This window comes from Theropithecus gelada, chromosome 15 (assembly GCF_003255815.1).
Source record: "Theropithecus gelada isolate Dixy chromosome 15, Tgel_1.0, whole genome shotgun sequence".
In the NCBI taxonomy this organism is placed as follows: Eukaryota; Metazoa; Chordata; class Mammalia; order Primates; family Cercopithecidae; genus Theropithecus; species Theropithecus gelada.
This window is the reverse complement of record NC_037683.1, coordinates 2541430-2568769: the sequence shown is the minus strand read 5'-3', so window position 1 is coordinate 2568769 and position 27340 is coordinate 2541430. Positions and strand designations below refer to the sequence as shown.

The window sequence follows — 27340 nt, the reverse complement described above, 5'->3', positions numbered from 1 at the left end:
ATTGGGAGTGCCAGTGAGTTGGTCATTTTCTAAGCATGATGCAGCTCAGGGTATGGGACCCTAGATGGAGCAGGGGCCCTGTGCTTGGACCTTCCTAAAGCAGCCCAGCCCCCCCAGAGTTCATTGGTGCTGACGAAATGGAAGCCCCACTTCTGCCTCAGTTTCCAGAGAGGCCCAAGGCCAGGCACAGTGGGTCATGCCTGCGATCTCAGTGTTTTTGGAGGCTAAGGCAGGAGGATCGTTTGAGGCCAGGAGTTTGAGACCAACCTAGGCAACATGGCAAGACCGTTGTCTCTACAAAAATAATAATAATAATAATAATTTTTAAAAATAAAAAAAAATTAAGACTAGATAAGGCCCAGTGTACTCCTACAGGCCATGCCAGCCCTCAGGTGCTCAGCGTGGCCGGCACAGGGACCTGGCACAGCTCCCTGGGGGAATGAGCAGGGGCATGGTGGTGCTTCCCACAGCTGTGGGAGAGGGGCAGTTTCTCCTCCAGGTGCAGCCGCCACCATGGCCTCCCCACCCTCAGGCTGTCCATCCTAGCAGGGCTGTCCCCAAGGGTCCCCTGCCAGCTCCAGGCTGTGCTCCTTGCTAGGATCACCATTGCCTCCAGCAGCCAGCTCAGCTCGAGGGTACTGACAGCTGACGTGTGCAGTCACCAAGCACCTCCCAGCAGCCACAGCGTGGCCGGGGGGCAGGGGCTGTGGGCTGATACAGCTGGAGAACAGGGTGTGGCCTGTGGGAAGGACCAGCCAAGGGTCCCAGGCACCCAGGACCCTGAGATGGTCTTGCCATCTGCCACTGAGTGACCAGCACACTGCTGCCTGCTGCATGGGGTGGGGACAGCAGAAGAGCTCGCCTGGCATCTGGCCCAAGCCCAGGCTTCTGCTTCCCCCGACAACCTTGGGCACGGGTCCAGGGGTGATGGCCCCCACAGCCTCGCCGGGGGCCCTGTGTCCGCTGTGCTGCTGGCCTTCCCCTCGTCCCTCTGGGCTGGGAGAAAGCTGCTCTGAAGTCTGTCTGGATAAATGTACAGCTTGATTTCGGCTCATCCACGTGTTCTGAGCTTTCACTTTGGATCTTAAAGCATCTCAGGAGATGGCGCTGAGCAGCCACCCTCACATGGGCAAGAAGCCCCTCCCCTAAAGAGAGATGTCACCCAGGACACTTGCCTGCCCAGCTGCCTGGGCGTCTTGAGCAGCTCTGACTTTTTAATCATTGTGCAAAGGAAGCATTGAGTTGTTCTGCCACGGTCAGCAGAGGTTCTGCAGCTTTGCACTTGCTGGGCACTAAGCCCAGCACTCAAACGCCCCCACCACGGTGATGCTATGCCTGCCTGGGGGACTCTCCTGAATGCTGGGTAGGGATGCCCACGCACAGGCAGGCACATGCACACAGATCCATGCGCATGCACACGTATGTCCATACGTGCACATGCATACACATGCCCACCTACATGTATGCGTACACGCACATTGTACATGCATGCATGCAAACCCATCTGCACAGGCATGCACATATTCGCGCACATACCTCTGCATGCACGTACATGCTCATTCACACGGCAGCATGCGTGTGCCTATTTGCATGCTTACATGTGCTCATCTCCCTCCTCCCTGACATCTCTGTCAAACATGGCTCGCCCAGCTCCTGGAAATTTTGAACTGAGTGTGAACAAGAATGTATTTTAGGAGAGAAACCTCAATCCCTTAGCCAAAGACAGTCACAATCTTTTTTTGTTGTTGTTTTTTGAGAGACAGTCTAGCTTTGTCACCCAGGCTGGAGTGCAGTGGCGCAGTCGTGGCTCACTGCAGCCTCAACGTCATGGGCTCAAGTGATCCTCCCACTTCAGCCTCTTGAGTAGCCGGGACTACAGGCACCATGCCCAGATAACTTTTCTGTAGGGCAGGTTTTTGCCATGTTGCCCAGGCTGGTCATGAACTCCTGGGCTCAAGTAATCTGCCCACCTCGTGCTGGAATTACAGGGGTGAGGCACCATGCTGGGCCACAAGGAATGTTAAAAGAAGTCTTTGTGGGGAAGGATATTTTATCCAGGACTTCCTTCGCTAATCCTGAGAGGCAGGCTCCTTGCTTCTTTCTGAGCCCCAGCCGGGGCAGAAATAAGGGCCTGGTGATGCTAGAGTTTGGGGGAGGATGTCTTTAGCCCTTAGCTGTTCCGTTTGCCATAACACACGTCGTGCATGATATATTCACTTTGCAAGGTACAACGGGTGACACACTGCCCTGGAACCCCATCCTGCCCCCAGCACTGTGGCTGCCAGTGTGTGGGGACCGTCTCTAGATCACCTACAAGCTGGGTGCCCAGAGAAACCCACCTCCTCTTTAGGGTTCTGTGGAAAGAGGTCGTGTTTAGTTTTTAAATGGAGTTCGTTAAATGTCATTCTGTGTGTGTAGTGTTGCATCCACACGGGCTGACACGGGCTCACAGAGACCTGTGCCTTCACAGGGCAGTGTTGGCTGTAGCTGTCAGCCGCTCCTGAATTCATGGACGTGCAGGCTGTTTGCAATGTTCACCTTCATACATGAGACCGTAATGAAAATCCATGCCTGGGCCTCCTCGGACACAGATCAAGGATGTCCCCAGGTAGAGGTTCCAAGTTGGAGAGGACCCACGATTCCACCATAATTAATCCACTACTCCCAGCCAGCTGGACACTGCACAAGAGCCGTGGCTTGCAGAACCCCCTGTTCTCTAACCACAGCCGATCGCTGGCGCAGGAGTCTGTGCAACTTTCATCTCTCTAATTACCAGCCAGGTGGCTTGTCTTTACTTGTGCGTTGTTTTCCTTTCCTCTTCTTTGAACCTCACTCATGCGTCCTTTGTTTTCTTTTTTGAGACGGAGTCTCGCTCTGTCACCCAGGCTGGAGTGCAGCGATGCCATCTCAGCTCACTGCAACCTCCGCCTCCCGGGTTCCAGCGATTCTCCTGCCTCAGCCTCCGGAGTAGCTGGGATTAGAAGTGTGTGCCACCACATCCAGCTAATTGTAGTATTTTTAGTAGAGATGGGGTTTCACCATGTTGGCCAGGCTGGTCTCAAACGCCTGACCTCAGCTGATCCACCCACCTTGGCCTCCCAAAGTGCTGGGATGACAGACTTGAGCCGCTGCGCCGGGCTGTATTTTCTGCTAGATTGTTTTCCTTTCCACGGATCCTGTAGGCACAGGGCTGTGTTCTGATAATTATGCTGTTGCGAATATGTTCTTCCTGTTGGTCGCTTGTTCTTTCCTTTTGCCAGTGATGTTTTTTGTTAAACAGCAGTGTTTTTGTTCAGATGTAGAAGCATTTATAAATCTATTCCTCTTGGAATAGATGATTTTTGGGTTTTGTATATTAAATAAAAGGTCTTCTCAGCTTTAAACACTTTTTCCTGTATTTTTTTTCCATCTTGTCCTTGGTTTGGGGCTGCAGCGTGGGGTCTAATGTTATTTTATCCAACAGAAGGCACATTGGATAGCGTAGGCTGGAGCTGGGTATTGGGTTCAAGCACTGGCCCTCCTAAAGCAAGGGGACAAGTGATAAACAAGGATAAATAAGGAACAAGGGGCCGGGCGCAGTGGCTCAAGCCTGTAATCCCAGCACTTTGGGAGGCCAAGATGGGCGGATCACGAGGTCAGGAGATCGAGACCATCCTGGCTAACACGGTGAAACCCCGTCTCTACTAAAAATTACAAAAAAAAAAAAAAAAAAAAAATTAGCCGGGCGAGGTGGCGGGCGCCTGTAGTCCCAGCTACTTGGGAGGCTGAGGCAGGAGAATGGCGTGAACCCGGGAGGCGGAGCTTGCAGTGAGCCGAGATCTGGCCACTGCACTCCAGCCTGGGTGACAGAGCAAGACTCCGTCTCAAAAAAGAAAAAAATTAAAAAATAAGGAACAAGGTCAAGTGTGTTTCTGAAGTTCTCCGGCCTCCATTTCTCCATCAGCACAATGGGGAGGAGATCACTCCTCCTGATATTTGCAGCCATAACTTGAGTCAGGACAGTTGGAGCTGCACTTATCCCAATACCATAGGACCAGTGAGTGCCCCTGCCTCCTTTCTCAAGCCCGGATGCCAACGTGGGCTTCAGCCGGTCGAGGTATTCTGCTGTGTCTCACCGCTCTGTCTTTTCTTGAGCCAGACCGCGGAGTGTCAGCTGCTGTGGCTGGACATTGGTGCTGGCAGCAGACGACGAGGGCCCTCTCTGTTCCTCCCCACAACCGCTGTGCCTGTTCTTGCGTGTATATTCTTCAGGATTAATTTTTGAAACAATTCATCAAATTCTGAGAAAATAGGGATGCGCTCTTGATTGGCGGCGATTCCCTTTGCCCGTGTGTTTGGAGAAGGGACTGTTGGACCGTTGGGAGGAAGACCTCCGTCTCCCGCCAGCGACAGCTTCCAGTCCATCTCTCGGGAATGCCGTGTGCCCCTGTGGGTTTGGGGCAAGGTGGAGCCCGGGTTCAGAGTCCCTGCACCTGCTGTGAGCAGGGCTTTCTCCTGGTGGCCCTCTGCTCTTGCTGTCCGTGGTGCTCCTGGGTTGGTCGCCGTACTAGGTTCCGTATTTGCTGTAGTAGGTTTTCAGCTGATTCCTCTTGGGTTTTCCAGTAAATAATCATGCCAGCTCCAAAGAAGCCCCCTTCACGACTCCCTCCTTTTATCCTTTTCCTCGCAGCAGTGCACAGATAAGGCCTCCATTATGGTGGCACGGGCAGCCTCGCATTCCCAACTGGAACAGGAATGCCCAGGGCCCTTGGCGGGAGAAGCTGGTTTTTAAGCAGTTTGTCAGACAGCCCTCGCTCCATGGCCACTGGGGACAGATGCAGGGGGAGTGAGAAGCAGGCACTCCCGGCTATCAGAAGAGCCCCCAGCTGCCCAAAGGTAGCACAGCCCAAGGTGAACCTGGACCTGGCCCCGACCCCAGCGTCTCTGCCGGGACCTCAGTGATGCTCCTTGGGCTCTGGGAGCTACTTGTTCTTGCCAGGCACTAGGCATGGAGACTGTCCTGGCTTCTGAGAACTGTTCTCAGGATTCCATGCCACCACCTGGCTTGCAGCTGGCTCTCAGTCCATGGCAGCTGGCACTGAGCGTGGCTGCCGGGCTCCCCTCTGACAGGGTTGTCGGGGTCAGTGCCCGTGACTACCTAAGCACCAAACAGCTGGCGGGGACTTCCTGTTGCCGTGCCCGGGTGTGCAGTGCCTTGCTCATTCTTGGCCTCTCCAGATGGATTCCTAAAGTCAGTGTCCCAAGCCTGAGCTCCCTGATGGGCCTCGGCTGAGCGGAGGGGGCACACTGGGCACCGGCCATCCTGGGTCATAGCCTTTGTCCATGAGAGCTCAGCCAAACTGCTGGCCACGCTACACCTGCTGTAGCTGAGCACTCACGTGCAGGCCCTGTTCCGAGTGCCTCAGGCGTGCTGTCTGGTTACATCTTCACAGTCGTCCTATAAGGGAACGGGCATCAGTATCTCCCTTCACACATGAGCAAACAGGCTCAGGGAGGTGAAGTGCCCAGCCAGGACTGATGGGCCAGGACTGAGTCGTGCTCATGCCAGCAGGACTCTTGCCACGCCCTGGGCCTGCAGGGTGTGTACTGACAGCCCAGAGAGTCCGCAAGAGGAATAAGGGATGCTCTGAGCCCCTGGGCTGCCCCGGCCTTGCCTAGGGGGTGTGCTCTGTCCTGTCACCTCAGCCCTGGCTCCAAGGGCTGTGTGAGTCCCACAGGTTGAGCTCCACACCTTGTCCAGAGAGTGGTGTAAGGGCTGAGGAGAGGGACACCTTCCTTAAGCCACCAAAGCACAGAATTCTTATGGAAATTGGCAATTATTTGGCACAGCCGTCACTCAAAAAGATTATGGATGTGTTCTTGGGGGTCCTAGATTTCCTCCAGGGCCCTTGGGTCACACAGGGAGGAGGGCACAAGAGAAGAGGGGATGCAGAATCTCGAGGTGGGCCCCGGGGTCCCCGTGTCTGGCTATGCCAGGGTTGTGTTCCAGTTCCACCTGAACCAGCTTCGGCAGGGACTGGATCCCCCAACACTCCCCTATCCCCCTGTGCCCAAAAAAGCTGGCCGATGTAGGCCTTCCTGCTTGGGAAAAGTCTCAACCAGACCCCAAGGACATGGGGAGCAGCTGCTCTGCTGCTGTCCTCCTGCGATGGGCACCTTTCCCAGAGACCCTGTAGCCCCGGCCCTCGGCCAACACAACAGCCAAATATTTTCAAGGTTTCTGGCTCTGTGGGGGGAACAAGGCAGGATGCCAGGAGGCCTGCAGGACACCTGCTCATGGCCGTGTGCTCACTCAAGTGTCAAAGCAGCTCCCCAAGGGAGGAAAGGCAGCTTGTCCTTGTCACTCTCCCCAGGCCGCATCTGGGGAGCAGGGGTGGGGCAGGTCTCTGGACTCCTGGTGCACTTCCTTCCCCCGGTGACCCCTGAAGCAAGCCAAGGTCCCACCCGCTGAGCTTGTCCATGGGCCCTGCTGAGACTGGGTCTTGAGGACAGGAGGAGGAACCAGAGCCGCTCGCTCAAAAGGCAGATGGGGCGGGGCGGGAGGAGGCAGCCACGCCTGAGGTGCCGGCAGTCCCTCGGGGTTTTACCATTGAAAGGGGCTTTCAGTAAGGAAGGCACAAAACCAAGAAAATATAGCCCCGACCCCTGGCCACGTGGTTCCCCTGCCTGCTTGCACCTCCCCATGGCCCCAGCCAGCTTGTGACTAAGGAAAAACATGCAGCTACGCTGATGCAATTAGGAAAATGTTATTTTTCAATCGCTGCCAGATCCTGGGGGTTGAACCTGTGACCTCAGAACAAGGAGCAGGGTTTGGGGCACGCACCTGCTCCCTGCAGCTTCGGCCTGGGGTGCCCATAGCTCCTTGCCTGCTGCTCGTCTGAGGGTTAGGGGGCCCAGGAGAGGCACTTGGTGGGGGCTCAAGGAATGTGCCTGTCCGTCCCGACTTAAGGAGAGAGAAGAGAATTTTGTAGGGTCCCTGGACCTGGTGTTCCAGGTGAGTGGCCTTTGTGCGGGGCCTATGGGCACAGCACGGGGAGCTGTGTGTGATCACAGCCTCCTGCCCCTGCCTGTGGGGGAGCCAGTCCCCTCCATCCCCCTATCTCTCCTGCTGGCCTCAAAGCCTTGAACAAGGGTGGGCCTGGGCCAGGTAAGGAGCTCCCTGCCCCTCAGTTCCTGCTTCTCCTGGAGCAGCCAAAAGTCACTTCAGTGGGGGACATGGGGACAGGAAAGGTGCAAGACCCCTGGAAGACACCTGCCTGGGCACCCGAGAACTGCAGACCACCAGAGATCCTCCCACTCTACCCAGTGTGCCACAATGCCCCTACCCTGCACTGCCAACTCTCTGTGTCCCTTTGATCCCTCACCTGCTGACAGTGGCAGTGCAGCTTAGGGCCCAGAGGGCCTGGCAGCCCCCGCAGGGTTCTGACCTGAGCTGAGCCGCTCTGCCTGGGGAGGCTGCAAACAAGGGTGTCTTCTTAGGCCTCCTGGTCCCTCCACCCTCACCCCTCAACAGCCTGAGGGTCATAAACGGTGGTCTCGGGGGCTGGGATGGGTGTTCTGCACCCTGAAGGACCCTGAAGGAAGGTTGAGCAGCCAGCCTTGGCAAAGACCCTGGGGACACGGAGGGGAGCTGGGGAGTTGGGAGGGCTTGCAGGAGTCTGGCGGGGCTTCAGGGCAGGGGGAGGGCCTCCCTCCCGGCTCCTGGGGAATCAGGGAGGAGTGCTGCGCGCCTGTCCCTGAGCTGGCCATGACAGCTCCCGTCCCCCTTACCTCCTGCCAGGCCCCAGGGCCGCTTTGGAGGGAGCCCCGCCCCCTGCCCCTGCGCAGCCCCCGCCCTAGCCCCAGCCGGGCGCAGCCGGTCCCGCGCGCCCCCGCCCGCAGGTGCCGCCAGGCCCGCCCCCACCCGGCCGCCCGCCCGGTGGGTCGCGGTGGCCGCGGGCTGCGCTGCGCGGGCCGGGGGCTGCGCGCGTCCGCGAGGGTGCCCGGCGCGGGCTGAGGGGTGCTGGCGTGTGCCCGCAGGCGGCCCTGCGCGGGGGACGGCGCGCTCCTGGACACCGCCGGCTTCAAGATGAGCGACCTGGACTCGGAGGTGCTGCCCTTGCCGCCGCGCTACCGCTTCCGGGACCTGCTGCTGGGCGACCCGTCCTTCCAGAACGACGACAGGTAGGGGCGGGGTGGGGGGCCGGGGTCGCAGTCCCGGGGCCGCCGCACGCCCGGAGCTGTCCGCGGTGCTGAAGGCCGGTCCCGCGCGCCCCCGCAGCCCCCGGTGCCCTTCAACTTTTTCCGGCTTCTGGGGACACAGAAGTTTCGGAGGGGGTGGGGGCAGGAGGAAGCATCTTCTTGGGAGGGGGTCTGGAGGAGGGCGCGGGATGCTCGGAGCTGCGGAGTCTTCCAGAGCCCGACTTGGGGCGCGGAGGCGGAGGGCGGCCTGGCCTTCCGGTGTCTGGTCCCAGCCCCCAGCACCCCAGTTTTGCTGTTTTGGGGGCAAGCCAGGGCCGGAAGCGCCCTGGTGGCGGAGCCTGCAGCCTGGCTGAGGGCTGGCGTCCTCCAGGCTCAGGCAGCGGTCCTTGATTAATTATTCAATGAGGGAGCGTGTCCTTCAGGTTCATGACCTGGTCACTTATTCCGAGTCACAGTGTCCCCGTCCCCTCAACATCTCCTGGGCTAAAAAGGCCGCATGGATTGTGTCTTTCAGTTAGGGACCAACAGGATGAGCCCATGGGAATAATTCATCCGCTGAGGGGGTTGGCAGGAAGCTGGAAGAAATGTTGCGTTTCTCTCCTCCTTTTCCCCAAATAGCTATCTTGGGTAAACACCCAGCACTTTAGCTCTGCCAGGCTCCGGGGAGGCGCTTTTTTGCCCGCAAGCAAAGGCGAGTGCTCTGAGGACGCACGTGGGGCTGGAGCCCGCGGGGGCTTCAGGTCAGGAACCGCTCCCTTTCCAGGGTTGGCGTTGTCACTGTCTCCAGGGCTCCATCGCCGCCCAGCCCTGGGCTTAGCTAGCAAATCCACAGTGTCCTCCAACAACGCAGTTATTCAGGTTAGCACACACCAGCCAGGCTGGTCCCAGGGTGGCGTGCGTGGCTGGGAGGCTGTCCTGCCCCCTAGGAGCCACACAAAGCTTCCCTAGGCCGAATCCGTGGACTCAACATTTTTCTAAGCCAGCACCAGCCCCTCAGGTGCCTGCTCAGCTGGGACTTGGCTAATTCTTGAAAACAGCAGCCCTGGGAGATCCTTCCGATATGGGGCAGGAAGTGGTGTCCATCCCCCTAATGGTGCCTGGGGCTCCCGGATGACTCAATAACGCCTGTGGCTGTGGTTGATCTAATTGTAATGCCGTATTCCTGAGTGTTCAGAAGTGGACAGCAGAGGTTTTTGCTATCTGCCTAGAGAGAACCATCCCCATCCCTGGGAGAGGAGAAGCGGGCATGGGATATCACAGTGAGTCCCTGATCCTGGGTGTGGTTTTTTAAAATCGTGGTAAAATACATAAAACAGAATTTACCATTAGTGACATTTAGTACACATTGTGCCACCCTCACCACTGTAATTCGGGAACATTTGTATACCCTAGAAGGAAGCTCCTTACCACTGGGACTCACTCCCCAAATGCTCCCTTATCCCCCAGCCCCTGGCAGCCGCCGATTTGCATTCCAGTGGCCTTGGCGTGCTGTGCCCAGCGGCCGCATGAGTTGTGTGCCAATGGTGTTAGGGGGTGGACCGCCGGATGTGTGTGGCTGTGTGTGTGCTAGCTGGTGCGTTGCTGTGGGTCCTCTCCAGGAAAGGCCCGTGGGGTACAGGGCATCTGTGCCACCCTACAAGTGCCCTGCTCTCTCTGGTTGGAAATGAAGTATACAGTGAGGTTCTATTGGAGAGAGAGTGGCCAGGGGTGTAGAGCATCAGGGCTGTGTGGTCACCGTACCTGTCCTGTGGCACTGTCCCTCAAGATGGCCTCAGATGCTGTGCTGCATACCTTTCCTTGTGTGTGAAGGATGGGAGGGGACCTGGCCCTGTGGTGTTGGTGTCTGTAGGACGGGAGGGAGGGGACCTGGCCCTCTGGTGTTGGTGTCTATAGGACAGGAGGGGAGGGGACCTGGCCCTGTGGTGTTGGTGTCTATAGGACAGGAGGGAGGGGACCTGGCCCTGTGGTGTTCGGTCTATAGGACAGGAGGGGAGGGGACCTCGCCCTCTGGTGTTGGTGTCTGTAGGACAGGAGGGAGGGGACCTGGCCCTCTCGTGTTGGTGTCTATAGGAGAGGAGGGGAGGGGACCTGGCTATGTGGTGTTCGGTCTATAGGACGGGAGGGGAGGGGACCTGGCCCTGTGGTGTTCGGTCTATAGGACGGGAGGGGAGGGGACCTGGCCCTGTGGTGTTCGGTCTATAGGATGGGAGGGGAGGGGACCTGGCCCTGTGGTGTTCGGTCTATAGGACAGGAGGGAGGGGACCTGGCCCTGTGGTGTTGGTGTCTATAGGACGGGAGGGAGGGGACCTGGCCCTGTGGTGTTGGGTCTATAGGACAGAAGGGAGGGGACCTGGCCCTGTGGTGTTCAGTCTATACGACAGGAGGGAGGGGGACCTGGCCCTGTGGTGTTCGGTCTATAGGACAGGAGGGAGGGGGACCTGGCCCTGTGGTGTTCAGTCTATACAACAGGAGGGAGGGGACCTGGCCCTGTGGTGTTCAGTCTATACGACAGGAGGGAGGGGACCTGGCCCTGTGGTGTTGGTGTCTATAGGACGGGAGGGAGGGGACCTGGCCCTGTGGTGTTCGGTCTATAGGACGGGAGGGAGGGGGACCTGGCCCTGTGGTGTTCAGTCTATAGGACGGGAGGGAGGGGACCTGGCCCTGTGGTGTTGGTGTCTATAGGACGGGAGGGAGGGGACCTGGCCCTGTGGTGTTGGTGTCTATAGCACGGGACAAGGAGGGGACTTAGCTTCCTCCTCAGAGTGGTTTCCCACTTCTCATCCCTGAGAGGAAACCCGGGCCTGGTAGAGATGGTGGCCTTGGGCAGCACGAGATCCGGAAGGTGGGGGTCTGCTGGTCGGCTGGTCTCCAGCCCAGTTCCCAGCAGCTCTGCCCGGCTCGCCGTGGAGGCTGCGGGGGCTGGTGAGGTTGGCTGGGCACAGTACAGGAGTAAGCAGCCTTCTGGGGACGCGGGGGCAAATGAGTTGGGGGCTCCTGCCTGAGTCACCTGCCAACTCACCAGCCGCCCTCTGCACAGCTGAACCCATTCCTCACATGGACTCAGGCCTTCCTGAGAAATTGCCTCGACTGGATGTAGGAGAGGGTGCCCTAGAGGCCTGGGAGCCTGGGGAACCCCCACTTCCACTTCCCCCACCCAGGAATGGTAGCTCCTTGGTCTCAGCAGCAGCCTGGGGGCCTCTCCTCTCAAAGGCAGCTCAGGGAGCCCGGCCTGAAGGGTTTCTCTTCCCTCAAACCTTCTTTGCCCAAAGGTGCCTGCTTCGGCCTCCATGGCAGGGTTGGGTGAGTCTGGCCTGGCCTGTCTCATGAACCCCGATGCTGGAATGGGTGGGCAGCAATGAGGGAAGTCAGGATGCTGTCAGGGGTCCTGAGGTCACCCAAGCCCTCTCCTATCCATAAGGACACACACGTGGGGACCCCGGCCCCTGGCTCTATGGAAAACCCAAGCTGACCTGGAGGAGGGGATCGGCCGCTTGGAGGACCCTTCCGGGTGCTTCAGGTGGGATCTGATGCCTCTACCTGCCATTAGAACCCACCCCATCTCTCATTATCTTCCTCCTCATCCCTAGTGCCTGTGCCTTCCCCCTCCTGGAGTGGAGACAGGGGGGTCGTCTGCCTGGCCTGGTGGGACCCCCTTCATGTGTACCGCAGTGACTCACAGGGGCCGTGTGAGGTGGGAGGATGTGCTTATCTGAATGTGGAACGGAGCGCAGGTGGGGGTCTGGAGGCCATGGGGGCCCAGGTCTGAGAGGGTTGAGTCCAGCAAGACCTGCCTGCCAGCTCTGGGCAAGAGAGCCCTTAGGTGGAGGGGAGGGGACGCTGGGATGGGGTCCTGGGCTGCGGATGGAAGGGCTGGTATGCCCGGACATGGCAGCAGAGGTTCCACCCGGGCCCCTGAGGGACCAGTGTGGTGGCCTTTGCCATGGCGGCGTCTCAGGTCTGGGTAAGGTGGAAGTGCCGCTTGGCCTGTCTCTGCACCGAGGAAGAGGCTGGGGGGCAGGGAGACCCAACCACCAGCACAGGGCAGGTGCACTGTGGGGGCTCAGCACAGACCGGCACCCCTCACGCCCTCCCTGTTTCCACCCCGGGGCAGGCTCTGTGAGGGGAGCGGGTGCTGCTGCCAACCCCTGGCAGGCTGTGAGCGAGCAGGTGGGCGGGCAGGACTCGGGCTTCCTGTTCGCCCGGGGAGTAGAGCCTCTGGCAGTGAGTCACCGCAGCCTCCGTCGCCTGTGGCCTTGGGCAGGGAAGAGCCCGGCTGGCCACGTGGGCAGAGGAGGCTGTACTGCTGGGCAGGCCGCTCCCAGGGGGGATGACCCAGCCCAGTGAGGGAAGTGGGCAGAGTTGGGAGCTCACTGATGAGGTCCTGGGTAGGCCCTCACCACTGCCTACCAGATGGTGTCTTGGGTGCCCCCGGGGAGCAGCATTCAGCCACAGTCCACCTGGGCCTGGGCTCTGGAGCCCCTTGAGCCACGCTGAGAGTCTCACTGCCCCTCTGCCTGGGAGCCTGGGGGCAGCTAATGGAGGCCCTGGCCCTCCCAGCCAGAGCCAGCTCTTGAGAGTATCCTAGAAGCCTAAGTGAGCGTCACGGCCCTTGGAGGACACAGACTTGGGCTCTTCTTCTGCAGCGGGGTTAACGGCCCCCAAAGGGCAGCTTGAGGAGCCAGCGGGACAGGGGCTGCCTGAGGGCTTGGATCCTGGCAGTGCCCCCGAGCTGGGCCCTGGGCATCTTGTGCAGACCCTGGTCTGTGGCGGTGGAGGTGCAGCTTCCATCCTGCCCTGCACTGAGGCTCGGGAAGATGCTGTGTATGTCGGGGGATGCATGCTTTGGGGACACTTGGGGCCATCACACCACAGGCCCATCTCCAAAGGGGCAGATTCCAGACAAGGAGTCCCAGTGGGGAGGGATGGGACAGGCGCTGCCCCCCGCCATGCTGCACCAGGACCCAGCCCACCGGGGCCACTGAAGCCACCACTGGAGGCGATGTCGGGGTCGCCAACACTCCCAGGCACTAAGCACAGGCCAGGCAGGACATGAGAGGTGCCAGGAAGGCCCTGCCCACTGGCTGGGGCTCCCGGCAGGCAAGAGGAAGCTTCGTCCCTGAGCATGGCCAGGGCTACTGCCTTGGCTTCTTGGGCCACCCCAGGCTGAGCCCAGCACCCCCCACCACGGGGCCCAGGCACCAGGGTCACCTGGGAAGGGAGCGGCCGCCTTGCCGCAGAAAGGCCATCCTGAGTGCAGGCCTCCCGGGGTCAGAACACTGCCCCAGAGGGGCCTGACCAGGCTGTTTCCTTAGCTCCTCTGACAACAGAGAACGGAACTTGACTTGGGTCTCTGGAGTTGAGCAACACCAAATATTTTTTCACACAACAAGCTGAGAAGTGGACCACAAACAGGGCCCGGCATTGCTGGGAACACGGGGCAGCGGGCCTGCGGGGAGGATGGACCCCTGCCGGCCCCACAGGCAGCAACTGTGGACAGGCCAGGCAGGTCCAGCAGGGACCCGGAGGTGGCCTCGCAGGAGCAGGGATGGGTGCAGAAGGAGGGGGCAGCCCTGGCCCTGCTGGATGCACCCCTTCCATTCACGCGACCCTACCCCACAGTGAATCCGGCTGCCCCACAGGAACAGGGTGGCTGGAGACAAAGAGAGGCTCCTCTCACAGGGTGAAGGCCCCGCCAGGCTTCCAAGCAGCAGCTGAGGTGAGGATGTCTGTAGAACAGCCCCGCCCTCCCAGCACTCATCTGTCATCCTTAATAACTGAACGGTTTCCCTGCTGGTCGGGGAAGTGCCTGAGCCCCGGGTGACTGGGTGTGCTGAGGGCCTCCTAGAATCATCCCTCCTGCAAATCCCTCCTGGGATTGCATAAGTGCCCTCCTGCTGCCCAGCCCTCCCGGCTCCATCATCTCTTTCTGTCCCCTCCCCACCCCTATCATCCTGCCCTCACCCACCGGCCCAGCCCCTGCTGAAGAAGCAGGGGGCCCCGGCAGCCTTTCTCCGGAGGGAGCTTTTCTCCGCTTCTCCGGGGGCCAGCGGCGGGGGTCCTGCCTGCACCCCCACCCCCACCTGCTCTCTGAAGGCCACTCTGAGACCCTGAGCTGAGAAGGCAGGTCTGGGCCCCGGAGCCAGACCTAGCTCCCTGAAGGGCACTGAGCCTAAAGTTTCTGCGTGAAGGTGTGAGTGGCCTGGGCAGGACCTGGGGCACAGGTCGGCTCTCCTTCGGGGGTGCTCTGGGGAAGCTGGGGCTGGGCCGCGCCTGCCTTAGGGCCCCAGGTCCCCATGTGACAGACTCAGGTGTAGCTGGAGCTTTGAAACAGAGGAGGACAGTCAGGAGGAAGAGTGTGGCCAGGCCTGATCCAAAGGGGAGGGTGGGGCATGGGTGACACACGGCCGAGCCCGAGGGGCAGTGGTGGTTTAGGGGCAGCGGTGGTTTAGGGGCAGCAGCGGTGGTTNGTTTAGGGGCAGTGGTGGTGGTTTAGGGGCGGCGGTGGTTTAGGGGCGGTGGTGGTTTAGGGGCAGTGGTGGTTTAGGGGCAGTGAAGGCTCGAGGAGGAGTCAGGGAGCCATGCAGGGTGAGGGCTGCGGTGGGAGAGGCCTGGAGCTGGGTTTGGGAAGCGTGACCCCTGGACTGGGGGACCCCCCAGAAGGGGCTGAAGTGGCCCAAAACACTCTCGGCCTGAGCTGCTGGGCCGGCCCCAGTCTCAAAGCCACTCCGCTCCAGCACCGGCCCCCTGGCGTGCCTCCTGCCCAGAGCTGCTGAGCTCAGGGAAACGCCAGCCTGCTCATTCCCCGGGGTGGGGGAGTGCAGAAGGTTATATTTAACATTCTGTCTGGGGCCATCCTGCTGTGTGCAGGCGTGCTGATAGGGCAGGGAAGGGCCCAGTGGGATCCCAGTCCTGCCCCTGGCCCTTCTCGCCCTGGGGCCCTTTCCAGAGCAAACACCCACAGGCTTGGGAGGACACGGCCGGCCTGAGAAACAGCCTTGGCCAGGCTGGTGGGGCCCAGACAGGCTGGGGTCTCCTGGCCGGGGGAGGGTGCCGGCCATGTGCGTACCAGGAGCCATTCCCAGAGCCGGGGGTCCGCCCATCTGTCTTTCCTGGACACCCTTGGTCTGCCACCTGAACGACTGAGTCAAGGTCTGGTTTAGTGGAGCAGGAAAGGCCCAGGATGGTTTCTGAAAGTTCTGGCAGGTTCCACGTGCTTTACGGTGTCCTGAGTGAGTGAAATGCTTGTCATGATTTTTCCAGTCCCTTTCCAGCTCAGGGATGGTTTGCCTGTGTCACCCCCACTCGACTGTGGACAGGGCTGGAGGCCAGGCCTGCTCACCCTTGTCCCCTGGGCTCCCTACCAGGAAACAGGGTCCTGGAAGGTGGGCCCGAGTCAGGGTGGGGGAAGGTGACGTCTCTGCTGTGGAGACTGTGGCCCCTGGGGTGGGCTGCCCCTTCCTCCTAGCCCTGTCCCTCCCTCTGACCGTGGCTTCCAGGGGCTTGGGTCGCCTCCAGCCCTGGGTGGCCAAGGAGTGGGCAGGATCAACAGGAGGGCCAGAGGCCCACAGAGGCTGTCGGTGACCAGGGCCCACCACATGTGAGCGGTGTCTGGTGGGGCATCACCTGCCTGTGGAGGGATGGAGGAGGGTCTGTGATACCCCTGGGCCCAGGGCTGGCTCAGTCCTCGGGAACGAGGCGGCACATCGGACAGTGCCTTTGCATCTTTATGACTTAAGAGCGGGGGACTCTGGCTCCTCCAACCACAGCCCAGGAATATCCAGGGAGACCCCTGAGAGGGCAAATCCCACGTCCCCGGGGGCTGCATCGCCCATCCCACCCCTGAGGCTGGCACAACGGGGCACACGGCTTCGTCACCAAGCCCATGTCCCAGGGACTCATGTGCGTGACACAAAATGAAATTCCTCCCGAATTAGCGTAGAGCAGAACACAGATGCCCAGTGGGAGGGGGCTGGCATCCTCCGCGTCAGGAAGCCACCATCCGTTTGGGCTTCAGGTTGTAATTCCCAGTGCGCTCCCTCCAGTGTTCCGTTTCCATCATCCGGCGCGTCCAGCTGAAATGGAACGGGTGTAAGTGTGTTTACGCCTCGTCTCTGTCTTCCCAGCTGCTATGGAAAAGCACCACAGACCCGGCAGCCTCAGCAACAGAGATCTATTTCTCAGTTCCAGAGGCTGGAAGCCCAGGATCGAGGTGCCGGCAGACCGGGCTCCCGGTGAGAGCCGGTCCCAGGCTTGCATATAACATCTTCTCGCTGCGGCCCTTGGGGCAGAGAACGCAGGCTCTCTGCTCTCCTCTTGTGGGGCACTGATCCCATCCCGAGGCCCCACTCTCATGACCTGGTCTAAGCCTGATCACCTCCCGAAGGACCTGTCTCTAAATACCGTCCCCCTCAGGGGTGGGGGCTTCAACAAGGGGACCTGAGGGGGCGCAATTCAGTCTGGAGCAGACTTGGAGGGAAAGAAGGGGACGCTGCAAAAGACTTCGTGGGAAACCCTCCGGGGTGTCAAGTTGCACTTTCTTTTTTTTTTTTTTTTTTTGAGACGGAGTCTCGCTTTGTCGCCCAGGCTGGAGTGCAGTGGCGCGATCTCGGCTCACTGCAAGCTCCACTGCCTCCCAGGTTCACGTCATTCTTCTGCCTCAGCCTCCCGAGTAGCTGGGACTACAGGCTCCCGCCACCACGCCCGGCTAATTTTTTTTTTTTGCATTTTTAGTAGAGACGGGGTTTCACCGTGTTAGCCAGGATGGTCTCAATCTCCTGACTTCGTGATCCGCCCGCCTTGGCCTCCCAAAGTGCTGGGATTACAGGCGTGAGCCACCGCGCCCGGCTAAGTTGCACTTTCATTTCAAATTCCTTAAACTTCAAGGGCATCTGCCAGGTCCCTGGAGAGAGCCTCCTGCGTGCAGCTTCCCTCTCCTCCCCAGCACTCGTCAGGTCCTTCCTTGCTGTCCCCCGCTAGCCTCGGGCCACCGTGTGAGTGAAGGCCGAGGCCACGCTGCCTGTGCCTCCCCAGCACTCAGTGACGGGCGTGGCTCTCCAAGGTGGTGATCGTGCAGAGCGCAGGAAGCTGGGGGCTGCAGAGCTCGCCTGCAGGGCAGCACCACAGAGGCCTGGCAGGGTGGGTGAACTGTCCTGTGACCTGTCACCCCTCCACCAGGTCTGAAAAGCAAAAGCATTGGTGGGGTGTCAGGAGTTCCAGTTGTACCTAGAAATCGTCCTGCATCCTGTTCCAGGAGGTATCGTCCATCTTGGGGTCAGCACGGAGCGCCGTCGGCATGAACAGGGCCGGCGCCGGCATCCACTGCCATTGCCCGAGGCTGGGCTCTGCAGGGTGGCAGGCGGGGAGGAGAGGCTGCTGCTCCCCGGCAGAACGTTCTTGTGCACCACGTGAGCGTGCGGCTCCCGAAGGGGCATTTTGTGCCTGTGCGACCGACAGCCGTGCCCGCAGGTCTGCTGCATGGCTGTGTCTACACGGGGCCTGCTGTCTCCAGAAGGACCCCGGGGCTCGGGGGGCCTCAGAGCCCTGTCAGTGGGAAGGGTCCCTGGCTCTCCTTGTGGGCGTCTGGAGCATCGAGGGCTGTCCCGGGAAGTGCCCTGTCCCAGAGACCTTGTTCCTGACGATTCTGCCAGTCCGGCAAGTCCGTCAGAGGCATCACCGCCTTCAGTGCCGGGCCACCCCTCGGGGCTTACAGGCCTGGCGTCCGGCTGTCCCCGGCCCAGCACAGGTGCCTCATGTCCTTAGACACCCCCTCCTCCATCCAGTCTGAGAGCCATGGCTGAGGGCAGCCCTGTCCCAGACCAGCGTCCGCTCTCCTGAGGGTGCTGTGGGCTGGGGAGGGCCAGGCATCCCTGCCACCTTCGCACTGAGCCTGTCTCTTCCTCTGCAGGTTTTCCTAAGGGGCCCTGGGAAGCTCCAAGCCCTCCTCCCAGCGCTCCTGCTTTCCCCTCTGAGGTTTTATCCATCGTGGGCCCCTGAATAAGAGCTGACTGTGGGATCCAGGCTCAGAGGCTCAAGAGGCACAGGGGGAGGGCACCAAGGGCCTCGAAGTCCAGGCCAGCCTCGGGGTCAGGCCTCCAGGGGCCTCAACTTCGTGTCCTCCCTATGGGGTGCTCTTCATCCCCGGAAGCTAGGCTGGGGGTGGCTCAGGGGGCACTATCTGCACAGGTAGGGGCAGCCGTGGGCCGGTAGAGACAGCAGGCCCTGCGTGCACTCCCATCCTGAGCCCCCGATCCTCAAAAAAGAGTGAAGGCAGTGCCCAGGGAAGCACAGGCCAACGGGGGCAGGCACAGCCTTGTGGGGGCCAGAGAACCAGGTCCTCGCCTGCAGGATCCAGGCAGGCCGGCGTTCAGCAAGGGGCGTGGCCGGTCTGCCTGTTCCTTCCTCCACGTATGCAGTCATTCATTCATTCAGTCATGCAACAGAGGTCGAGTTGAGTGTCTGCTGTAGGCACCAGAGTCAGCAAATACAAACACAGGATGCCGGGTTAAATACGACTGTCAGATAAACAGTGAATCATTTCTCAGTGGAAGTGTATCCCATCCAATATCAGGGATGTGCTTACACAGAAGACGATTATTTTTCATCTGACATTGAAACCTCACCAGGTGTGTCGTGTATTTCATTGGGATCCCTAGCTCCTGCCGGGTCGGCTGGGCTGAGATGAGAGAGTATGAGGCTCCCTGCACCGGGCTGGGCTGCCCTGAGAGGCCCGACCTGCAGGCCCCGGCCACCCACCTGGATTGGAGCTTCCTCTGCCCAGCCAGAGCCTGGGCTCCTACAGGCACAGATGGGACCCCCATCCCTGGCTTCAAGGATGACCCTGAACCTTCCCTCCAGCAGACAACAGATCTGACAGGGCCATCCCCCCATGAGAGGGGGCACCCCTGGGCTCCCGCATGTGATCCTGAGGGTAATCAGGATCGGGGGGACTGTCCCTGCCCCTCCCAGGAGGCAGCTGCGTGGGGGTCATGTGGTGGACACATGACAAACCCAGCCCAGGATCCCTTGGTGGCTCAATGGCCCAACCCCCTCCCTGCACAGACAGGAAAACAGAGTCCTAAGAAGGGAGGGCCTGTCGAGGGCCACACAGCTGCCTGGGGGCTCCTCAGGAGGAGGGTCTGTGGAAAGTACTCCAGGCCCCCTGTAGTGTTTGAACAAGGCCTCCAAAAGATTCCTGTCCTCCCAGAAACCCAGAGTGTGGCTTATGTAGAAGCAGCGTCTTTGTAGATGTGATTAGTTGAGGATCTCAAGGTGAGGCCATTCTGGACCGAGGGTGGTCCCAGATCCAGTGACTGGTGTCCTTATACGAAGAGAAGGAACAAACCTAGAGACACAGAGAAGCCACGCAGGGACAGACGCAGAGATCAGAGTGACGCTGCCACGAGCCCAGGGCCACCGGGAGCTGGAGGTGGCGGAGGACCCCCTACGCCTGCAGGGGAGGGTGGACCTGCCGGCACCAGGATTTTGGATTCCGGTCTCCAAAACGGAGAGAAGAGATCTCTGTAGTTTGGGGCACTCAGTTTATGGTATTGAGCCCCGGACACCGGGTGCAGGGGTCACTCTGGGGCAGCACTAAAGCCAGGGGGCCCCAGGGGGCCACTAAGGAGATCCCCACCTGGGGCTGTGGCTGCCCTTGCTGGGTTTGGGACCCTCAGCCAGGTCTAGGCGGACAGAGTCTGTTTCCAACACAGCCCCGTCCTTTTACTGGGCGGTTTGCCTGGGCGTGTCCTAAGTTGATGGAATATATGCTGGAAAGCAGAAATGCCGGAAAAGAGGGCCTGTCCCACGCGCCCTGGGAGCCCGGGTCTGGCAGGAGGAACCGCCTGGGCGACAGGGGTCTGGGGAGGAAGAGGGGTTGGTGGGCAGCAGCCTCCCAGCCACCACCCAGGAGCCACAGCTGTGGGGACTTGGGACCTGCTGCGCGGGCTCTAAAGAGGCCAGCGAGGGAAAGATGTTGCAGTATGGAGGCCATCCTGGCCCGAAACGCAGTCACGAGGTCCTTAAAGGAGGGCAGCAAAGAGGATTAAAATGGTAATGTTTGTGTTATGCGGCGTATTTTACTACAAAAACAAGCTTGCCTTAAGAAAACTCAAAAAAGGAAAGGATGAACGCAGGCAGAAGGAGATGGCCGTGTGAGGGTGGGGGCAGAGACCGGAGTGATGTGGCCACTGCCAAGGGGTGCCTGGAGTTCCCAGGAGGAGGAGGCACAAAGGACCTTACCTAGAGCCTCCCCAAGGAAGCGGAGCCTTGTGACACTGGACTTCAGCCCAGGGACACTGATGTCCAACTCTGGCCTCCAGAACTGTTGCTTCAAGCCCCCCGCTGTGGTACTTGGTTATGGCAGCCCCAGGACATCCTGACACCAGGAAATCCCGTCGTTGTTTGGAGGGAGAACATCGGGGCAGACTCACCTGGTGTCTATGTGGGGTAGAAAACAGCCAGCGGCCAAGCCACCCCCAGGCCCCTCCTTGGGAAGTGAGACCCCCACAGCCCTCACTGAGGATGTAGCAGCCACCCACGGCCTGCCAGGGAAGCCCAGATTTCACAAGGCCCCAATGAGGTCTCCAAAGACTCACGCCCTGTGCGGGGGGGAAAAGAAAGGGGGAGGCGTCTCCCCACAACGCAGGGAGGCCAAGACCACGCCCACAGAGGGGCAGAGTGCCGGGGGCCGGAGAGTGAGGGCCGCAGCCACGGGCTGGGAAGGGGAGGGGGCCGGGCAGGGGTCCTGGGAGACGGGCGGTCCAAGTCCATCTTGGAGAGACGCCTCCCCGGCGGCCCTGGCATGTCCTCACCAGCTGGTGTGTTCAATCCAGGAATGTTGTGTCAGGTCTGGTTATGATGATTCACAAACCCCTTTTTAATCCGGAGCAGCTCCCACCAGGCGGGCCCCCCAGGATTTCCCACCCTACCCCCGGGATTGTGAATCTGAGACATCACACCAGGATCGTCATGTGACGTGGTGTTCGGGATTGAATTGTGTCCCCCAAGATTTATATATCAAAGCCGCAACCCGTGGTACCTTAGAATATGACTGTATTTGGAAATTGGTTCTTTAGAGGCAATTAAGGTGAAATGAGGTCATTCCGTCGGGTCCTAATTCGACAGGACTAAGACCCCTCCTTATACAAAGGAGGAATGGGGAGACAGGTATACACAGGAGATATAATTAAGTTTGCTGATCAGTCGAATTTGAATTAATCAAAGGGCGATTTTCCGAGTAGGCTGCATCTACTCACACGTGCCCTCTGAAAGCAGCATTTCCTCTGGCTGGTAGTGGAAGAGGTGAAGTGACTGGAGGCAGCAGGGAACTGAACACATCCGTGCTTGCTTTAGAGATGAGGGCATACGCCAAGGAAGGAGGCAGCCCTCGGGAGCTGAGAACAATCTTCTGCTGGCGGCCAGCAAGAAAGGGGGTCCTCTGTCCCACAAGTGCAGGAGGGGATTCCGCAGATGGCAGGAATGAGCCTGGGAACAGATTCCCGCTGAGCTCCAGACGCGAGCCCAGCCCTGCAGATGCCTAGATCTCAGCCTCACGGGACCCTCGGCAGAAAACCAAGCTCAGCTGTGCGCGGACGTCTACCCTACAGAACTGAGAAGTGGTAAGTGGGTGCTGCTGTAAGCTTCCAGGCTGGTGGTGGTTCGTTACGCAACAGAGGTAGCACGTACACCAGGCCTCGCGTCCTGCAGAAGGTTCCACCATCTGCACGTGTCCAGTGGCCTCTCTGTGGGTGGTTCAGCTTGTTCTGCCTCCAGTATTTTTTGCAAAGTGGAAGTTGGGTCTGCAGGCCTGTTGGAAGAGCTTACTTGATCGAGGATGGAAAATGTTGCAGGTGCCCTTGGTGTCTGCGTGTGGCCTCGGGTCCTGGTCACCCGTGTCAAAGATGGCCCGCTGGACCTGCTGGGGCCAGCCCAACCCCACCACTGGGCAGGAACTTCCCCCAGTCACCTCAAGGTGGCCTGTGGCTTTGCGAGCACCCAGTGCCTGCTCTGTGGCTCTTGGCCCCCTCTGAAGGCCTGTGCCCAAGTCCATCCTTCTGCTGGGGCCTGGGAGGTACTGGCTGCCTTTTTGTCTTCCTCCCTCCATCAGCGTTACCCACATTCTCCTCTGCCCTATGCTGGTCCTTCATCCATGGGAGCTGTGCACCCCCAAATGTAATTCCTGCTGGAAACACCCTCGATCCTTTCTCTTTAATGACAGATTTTCACAGTAAGGCAGTGTTGAATTGCAGCCTCTAGTGGTGACAACAAGGAGAGGGTTCCCTGACTCCCCATTCAGAGCATCAGGTGCGGAGCCCTGGAGTTCTGTGGACCTGCCATGTGTGCTGGGCCAAATAATGCTCCCCTGAAGGTGTCCATGTCCTGATCCCAGAAACCCGTGACTATGTTACCACGCGCGGCGAGGGGGACCACACGCGGCGAGGGGGATTAGCAGATGTGATGAAGTGGAGGGCCTTGAAGGTGGGTAATTACCGTGCATGATCTGGGTGAGCCAAGATCATCACAGATTCCTAGGGGAGGGAGGCAGAGGCTCAGAGTCGCCGGAGAAGGAGATGAGCAGCGCAAGCAAGGACGGAGCGATGGGAGGAGGGACGCAGCCGGGGATGGTGTCGCTGGAAGCTGAAAAAGGCAAGGAAATGGACTTCTTCTTGGGGCTCCAGAAGGAGCCAGCCCTGCCGGCACTTTGGGCTTGGGATTTCTGACCTCTAGGACTGTGTGCTTAAAACATTTGTGTTGTCCGGGTGCGGTGGCTCACACCTAAAATCTTAGCACTTTGCGAAGCCGAGGCAGGCAGATCCCTGGAGCTCAGGAGTTCCAGACCAGCCTGGGCAACATGGCGAAACCCCGTCTCTACAAAAATATACAAAAATTAGTCGAGCACGGTGGTGTATGCCTGTAGTTCCAGCTACTTGGGAGGCTGAGGCAGGAGGATCACTTGAGCCCAGGAGGTCCAGGTTGCATTGAGCTATGTTCATGCCACTGCACTCCAGCCTGGGCAACAAAGTGAGATCCTGTCTCAAGGTAAAAAAAAAAAAAAAAAAAAAAAAAAAAAAAGTGTGGTTTAGCAATTGAATTTGTGGTCATTTATAACCATAGCAGCAGGAAGCCCATACACCATGTCTAAATCATTGTCCCTCTGAGATCCCACTGTCTCTACTTTGACCAATGGGAGCCCTTCCCACTGGCTTCTGTACCTTTGGACATGACCCCGTTCCTCTTTGCGACTTCCTTGTTCTCTAGCAAAACTAGATTTTCCACACTCTCGAACCTTCTCTGCCCTGGAGTCAGTCATTCTCTGGGGATGGGTCTTTCAGTGCAGCTCGTATTAGAATCTCAGTCACCTGGCGTGTCTTCATTTCGGATTACAGTGTCCTGCATACCCACAATGTTACTAATTTTATCATCGTTTTTACTCCACCAAGGTTTAAATGCTTACCTGTTCTATAACCATGTTTTGTGTAATTCTCTAATGCTCCATAGCCACCTCAGTGGGTTTCCCGCTGCCCTCCCACCCTTTCATACGGCCTCTTCATGCTGGAATTCTCTTTGGTATTTCTTTTAGCAGCTTCATTTCATGTTTGAGGTGGCTGTGGTTATTTTTCTCCCAACAAGGGCGTCTGCATTTGTGCCGCGTTCTGTCACATTCCTTTGCACTGGAGGACATCGCCCCTGTGTCTCCAGACTCGAATGACATTTTGGCTGGGTATAATAGTCCTAGACCTCATTTTTTCCCATTAGAACTTGATCAACATGGGACCCTCATCCTCTGGTGCTTAGTTCATTGCAGAAGATCTGCAGCCAGCTCACTTCACCCGCTTCGTGGTGACTCACTGGTTCTGTCTTGGGCACCTGCAGAATCTTCTTTACCCTCAGCTCAGGAGGTAGAGTAGGATCCATATCTAGGTGGAAGGCATCCTGCGTCTTGTTTTCCTGGAACTCCGTGCACTGTTCTTTCTTTGCTTTGTCATCACATATCTAAATACTTTTCAAATATACACATATATATATATATAGAGAGAGAGAGAGAGAAAGACAGAGAGAGACAGAGACAGACAGAGAGAGTGTCTCACTCTGTCACGCAGGCTGGAGTGCAGTGGCGTGATATTTCAGCTCACTGCAACCTCCACCTCCCGGGTGCAAGCAATTATCCTGCCTCAGCCTCCCCAGTAGCTGGGATTACAGGTGCCCACCACCACACCCAGCTAATTTTTGTTTTTTGTTTTTTTTTTTTTTTTTTTTGAGACGGAGTCTCGCTCTGTCACCCAGGCTGGAGTACAGTGGCCGGATCTCAGCTCACTGCAAGCTCCGCCTCCCGGGTTCACGCCATTCTCCTGCCTCAGCCTCCCGAGTAGCTGGGACTACAGGTGCCCACCACCACACCCAGCTAATTTTTGTATTTTTAATAGAGATGGGGTTTCACCATGTTGGTCAGGCTGGTGTTGAACTCCTGACCTCAGGTGATCCGCCTGCCTCAGCCTCCCAAAGTGCTGAGATTACAGGCATAGCCACCACACCCGGCTTCAAATATATTTTAAATACCAAAAACTGGTTGAGGCTTCTACCCAGGGGCACAAGCAATCCTCCAGTGAAAGGATCCTCGACGCTTCCTCCGGTGCCTGGATCTTGTTGTGCCTTCGCTGTGCTGGTCAGAGCTGGCTGTCTGTGTTGGTAATCCGATTTCAGCCATGTCTCTCCTGTTCCTCCTGGCTTGGGTTCATTGAGTCGTAACTGTATGGCGTGTGGGCTCTGCACTTGCTTCTGGAGTCCTGCGGTCTACCTCTCTGCCACTGGCTGCTGAGATGAATGGGCTCATCTCATCTTCGAGTGCGGCTTCCATTGCACCTTGTCCCTATCAAGTTGACCCAGTGCCCAAATTCCTCCTGGGGAACTTCCTTCTTCTCTGGGTTTTATTTTTGGCCAGGTTCTTTGCCTGCTGAAGTCCATTCTCTCTCTCTCTCTCTCTCTCTCTCTCTCTCTCTCATTCTCTCTCTCTCTTTTCTCTTTTCTTTTTTCTCCTTTCCTTCCTTTCCTTCTTCCTTCCCTCCTTCCTGGGGCTCCATGCCCTTCTCCCGCTGGGGGGCAATCAGGAAGTCTCACCTCAGTCCAAGGGTCAGCCCTGGTGTCTCCCCAGTCAGACAGTGACCAAAGTTAGGATACACCCCTTGGTTGCCTCCTGATGGGGGCTAAGGGTGAGGATTCCTGGCACTCCCAGTTTGGACTCAGAAGATGGGAGCAGTGTGGGGAGCAGCACCACCTGTACCTCCTCTGTGACTCCCCTGGACACTCTCCAGGAGGTCTGTGACGCTGGCTTGCCCTCTCCTTGTCAGCTCTAAGTCATTCATCTCCAGTTCTTACTATGCTTGCTCATTGTCCTGGGTTGGGAAGGCTCCTGGTGCAGCCCTCACACCTGCCCCCACACCTGCCCCCACCACTGCACCCCATACCTGCCCCTGCACCTGCCCCCACAATTGCCCTCACACCTGCCCCCCACACCTGCCCCCCACACCTGCCCTCGCACCTGCCCCCACACCTCCCCTGCACCTGCCCCCGCGCCTGCCCCCGCACCTGCCCCGCACCTGCCCCCACACCTCCCCGACACCTGCCCTCACACCTGCCCCCATACCTTCCCCTGCACCTGCCCTCACACCTGCCCTCACACCTTCCCCCACACCTGCCCCCACACCTGCCTTTGCACCTGCCCCTACATCTCCCCCGACACCTGTCTTCACACCTGTAGATGTCACACTGCGCAGTCCTGCAGTCCTGTCCCACTTGGCCAGTTTCAGGCTGCACCACTCCACCGAGGTGACCCCAGCTGGTTTGGGGCTTCAGATCCCACTGCTGAGCCAGAGACCCAGATGGGTCTCAGACTGGCAGCCCCCCATAGCACCAGGCGTGGATGCACACCCACGAGATGTCACCTGGCAGGCACTTTGAGAATGTCCAGAATAGGTGTCAAAATCCACCCCCAACCTGCTGCTTTTGTCTTCCCCCCCTTGGGGTGTCGCCACCTGCCCGTTCCCCCCTCTCCCCGCCAGCCTGGGTGCTGTCCCTCCCCCCAGTCCTTCAGGAAGTCTAGCCAGTGCCACCTTCAAAACACACTTTGGGTCCACCTGGTCCCCTGTCCTCTGTCCAGCCCGAAGTCCCACTCAGCTTGCAGTAGGCGAAGCGAGGCCCCGCCCTCCCCGCAGGGCTGCTTGGACACATGTTTGAACCACAGCGTCTGCGTGCTCCCTAAAAGGGCAGTTATTTATTCCTGAGTTTCTGGGATGTCTGCCCCTGTGTAGCCATGGGGTCGAGTCTGTCCAGGCTCCATGGGAGCGGAAAGTGCTGGGGACACCTCAAGGCTCACATGGCTCTGTGGACCCTGAGCCTGGGGCCCCAGCCCACCCTCCCCACCTCACCTGGCTCTGGCCGTGTGCCCTGCACCCGTCCTGGTGCCCTGAGGCCAGGAAAGGGGGCTTCTGGGACCGCTGCTCGATGCCGAAGGGATTGTCCTCCCCACGTGGGAATCATCTCACTGGACTTCCTGTGACAAGCGTAGACAGTCATTTCAACATAAATCAAACTTCAGACGTGGTGCCGCAGCAAGTTGCAAAGGTCCTCCTCCCCTCCCCCACCCCAGGCTGCACCTGCTGCAGCCGGCTGTGGGCACTCCACGGACACCACCACACAGACATTCTCTTGTCACCTAACTCTGATCCTGTACTTCAAAGGCCACGAGTAGGTGAAGACCCACTGCACTCTCGAAAAGCAGGAACCTCCTGCCTGCACTGAGCTGGCTTCGGAGGAGCAGCCGGGCCTCCTGGTGCCAACACCTCCCAGCTGTTACCTGCCTGTCACCTGGGCGAGTCACCTGGAGCCGCGTCTGTGACATGGAAGGGAATGATTACAAAAGCCACATCATGTGAGATGGGCAGGCCCAGCCAGGCATCTGGGGCGGACCAGGGCTGCAAACGCACAGCACTGCATCACGGAGCAGCCGCCCAGGGTGGGAGCGCGCATTTGCCACCGTGTAAGGCTTCCCCCGGCACTGTGGTAGGCTGTGGGTTCATGCCCAGGGAATGTAAGCGAGCCGTTTCTGTGTGAAACCACAGCATCCACAGCCCAGACACGCTCCCTCCCAGCTTCCTCCCCGCTCCAG

The 27340-nt window shown here is 58.9% G+C and overlaps 1 protein-coding gene across 4 annotated transcripts in view; it reads left to right on the top strand.

Moving 5' to 3' along the window:
- The window catches only part of KCNT1 (potassium sodium-activated channel subfamily T member 1), a 90730-nt gene that overhangs the window by 4730 nt on the left and 58660 nt on the right, over positions 1 to 27340 (top strand). For 3 of the 4 annotated variants that reach the window (XM_025359724.1, XM_025359723.1, XM_025359726.1), the window contains exon 2: positions 8020 to 8163. The exons of the other annotated variant lie outside the window; for it this stretch is intronic. In XM_025359724.1, the coding sequence (XP_025215509.1) occupies positions 8020 to 8163 (144 nt within the window). The remainder of the gene's footprint in view (positions 1 to 8019; positions 8164 to 27340) is intronic. 4 annotated transcript variants of the gene reach the window in all.